This window comes from Belonocnema kinseyi, chromosome 8 (genome assembly GCF_010883055.1).
Source record: "Belonocnema kinseyi isolate 2016_QV_RU_SX_M_011 chromosome 8, B_treatae_v1, whole genome shotgun sequence".
Lineage (NCBI taxonomy): Eukaryota > Metazoa > Arthropoda > Insecta > Hymenoptera > Cynipidae > Belonocnema > Belonocnema kinseyi.
Genome location: NC_046664.1, coordinates 98,840,047 through 98,842,380, shown reverse-complemented (window position 1 = coordinate 98,842,380; position 2,334 = coordinate 98,840,047). Strand labels below are relative to the sequence as shown.

Below are 2,334 nucleotides of genomic sequence, written 5' to 3'. Positions count from 1 at the left end.
CTCGATTTAAAAAATATTTTTAACAAGGTTCATTTTTTGAACTTGAAATAGCATCTGATAATAATATTAAATAATAATAATAAATTTAACAATAAATAATAAATCAGGAAACAAATTGCGTTTATTAAAACACATAATATGTTTATTAACATTTTTGAAAATCCGAAATGAATTAAAATAAAAAAATATAATATACATATATTATATACTATAATATATTATAAATTGTTGACTATTTTCTTTTCGGACATTTAATATTATACACCGAAAGTCCAGTTATCTCTATTCTGTTAAGAATATGCCATACGAATTTATTTAGTTTCCTCAGAACTTCGAAAACTAAAAAAAAAAATACAAGCCTTATACGCTAATTTGATTTTTACGTTATGGTATTTTCATCTCGTTTTATTATGTTGAAGATTACATTTTTATTTATTGTTATCATCAATTCAAAATTTATATTTGAAAGCTTTCTTCTTGATTTATAGAAATTGACAATCACAAAAATTGTATACGATTCAAACTTGGAATCAATGTCACTTGGGAAGATTAAGCTGTGAAAAATGGTAAAAAGATGGTAAGTTTGAAAATTGTCAAAAATATTTTTTATTTTCAATTTGTTTATTGTAAATAAAATTAAATAAATGTATATAAACTTAGTAAGTGAAAAATTATTTTTTGTGCTTTCTTTCTACATTTTTTCTTCTGATAATGGAGAAAAAATGTAAAGTCTTTATTAAAAGATTCAATACCTTTCGTTTATTTGGTTTTATATTTTCCTGAAAGAAACAAGTCGCATTTGGCATAAACTTGTGTATTCATTCTGATTGATTTTTGTAGGTTATGTCTCACTAAAATCATACAAATCGAAGCAATCGTCCATATGACGAGATTAACAGCCTGCAAATATATAATAAATTTTTCCTTTTTCGTTTGTATCTTACATCATTAAGTAAAAAAACATTCCAATAACTATTTATAAGATGATTTCCACTTCTTCCAAAATGTCTGGTCAGACAGTCAGATGACCGAAACACCGAAACAGTCGGTGTCATTTGACGTCACTTCCCATCTCTGCATTTATACCAATAAATAACAAACCAGTATCGGCACTTCAGTGCGACATTAAATTTAAAAACAATATTATTAAACAATAAAGCGTTAAAATGCCACGATCAAACATATTTACACCGATTAATCAAATAAGACTGACAAATGTCGCTGTGGTGCGAATGAAGAAAGCTGGCAAGAGATTCGAAATTGCTTGTTACAGAAATAAGGTTATGTCTTGGAGGAGCAAGTTGTAAGTAAACAACATCGAAACGTTAAATATTGTCACAAATATTGAATCTTACTTTTAGCATTGAGACTTTTCAGGCGTTATTATTTTTAAACTGATTATTTTACAAATTTATCAGAATAGAAAAAATCCAAACTGACAACTGCATTATGTTGCCAATGTTTTATATGTATATTGAGAGGATTCAGGATTTCAGCCGACAGTCTTCGATCAGAAGTATTTCGGGCAAAATTGGGTCTTCAAGTTCCTGGTTTACTTAGACATTCAGAACAATATTTAGCTATTCTTCTGAAAGCCTGACACGTTTTAGGCAATTATATGAAACCAACCATAGAGTATTAAAACACATTGAATGGTTATTTAACCTTTTCTTATTTTCATTTTGATCTAATCAATGACATATACTGTACAAAATAATAAGAATAATGATTATATGTCATAAATTTAAAAGGCCTTTTAATTTAATTAAGTTTGCAATGCGGCCACGGAGATAAGTAAATGACTAAATTTACAGAACTTGATTTATATGAATAACATCTACATTATATTGAATGACAAGAAATCGCACTACTAAATCAAAATACATAATAGTAAACAATAATAATACATGTGATAATGAAGATGTAGTAAATATTGATAATTAAAACAAATATGAGTATGTAATTACGCAAATAAATTGATTAATTAATATAAAGATTTTTTTAAATGGTTTTTTCGTTAATTATGTTTTTCCTTATTATGGTTAATAATAATAATAATATCATTATAATTAGGCAAATAAAAAAATTCATGAATGATTACTTTCGAAACCTGTGATTGTAAAATGATTTGATGAAACAAATCAATCCTTTCTTCGACCGTTGATATTTATTGATTTCTAATCGTAGACCAGATCTCGCTTTAGATTGCATTGAAGAAAAACTTAATTTAAATCATAACTTGACAAAAATAACTAAAAATTAATTTCTAATAGCCACTAGAACAGTTTTCAATGGTACCGTTTTCTCCTTTAATAATAAATTTTATAAACAAAT

At 26.0% G+C, this 2,334-nt stretch overlaps 1 protein-coding gene across 2 annotated transcripts in view; it reads left to right on the top strand.

Moving 5' to 3' along the window:
• Positions 1 to 475: 475 nt before the first annotated feature.
• LOC117177933 (ribosome maturation protein SBDS) overlaps positions 476 to 2,334 on the top strand; it is a 9,240-nt gene continuing 7,381 nt past the window's right edge. The window contains exon 1 of one of the 2 annotated variants that reach the window (XM_033369052.1): positions 476 to 577. Coding sequence is in view for 1 of the 2 variants with exons in the window: in XM_033369051.1 (XP_033224942.1) it covers positions 1,167 to 1,303 (137 nt within the window). In the remaining variant the exon portion in view is untranslated. Of the gene's footprint in view, positions 578 to 1,080; positions 1,304 to 2,334 lie in introns of those variants that run through there. The other variant, XM_033369051.1, reaches the window with a different exon arrangement.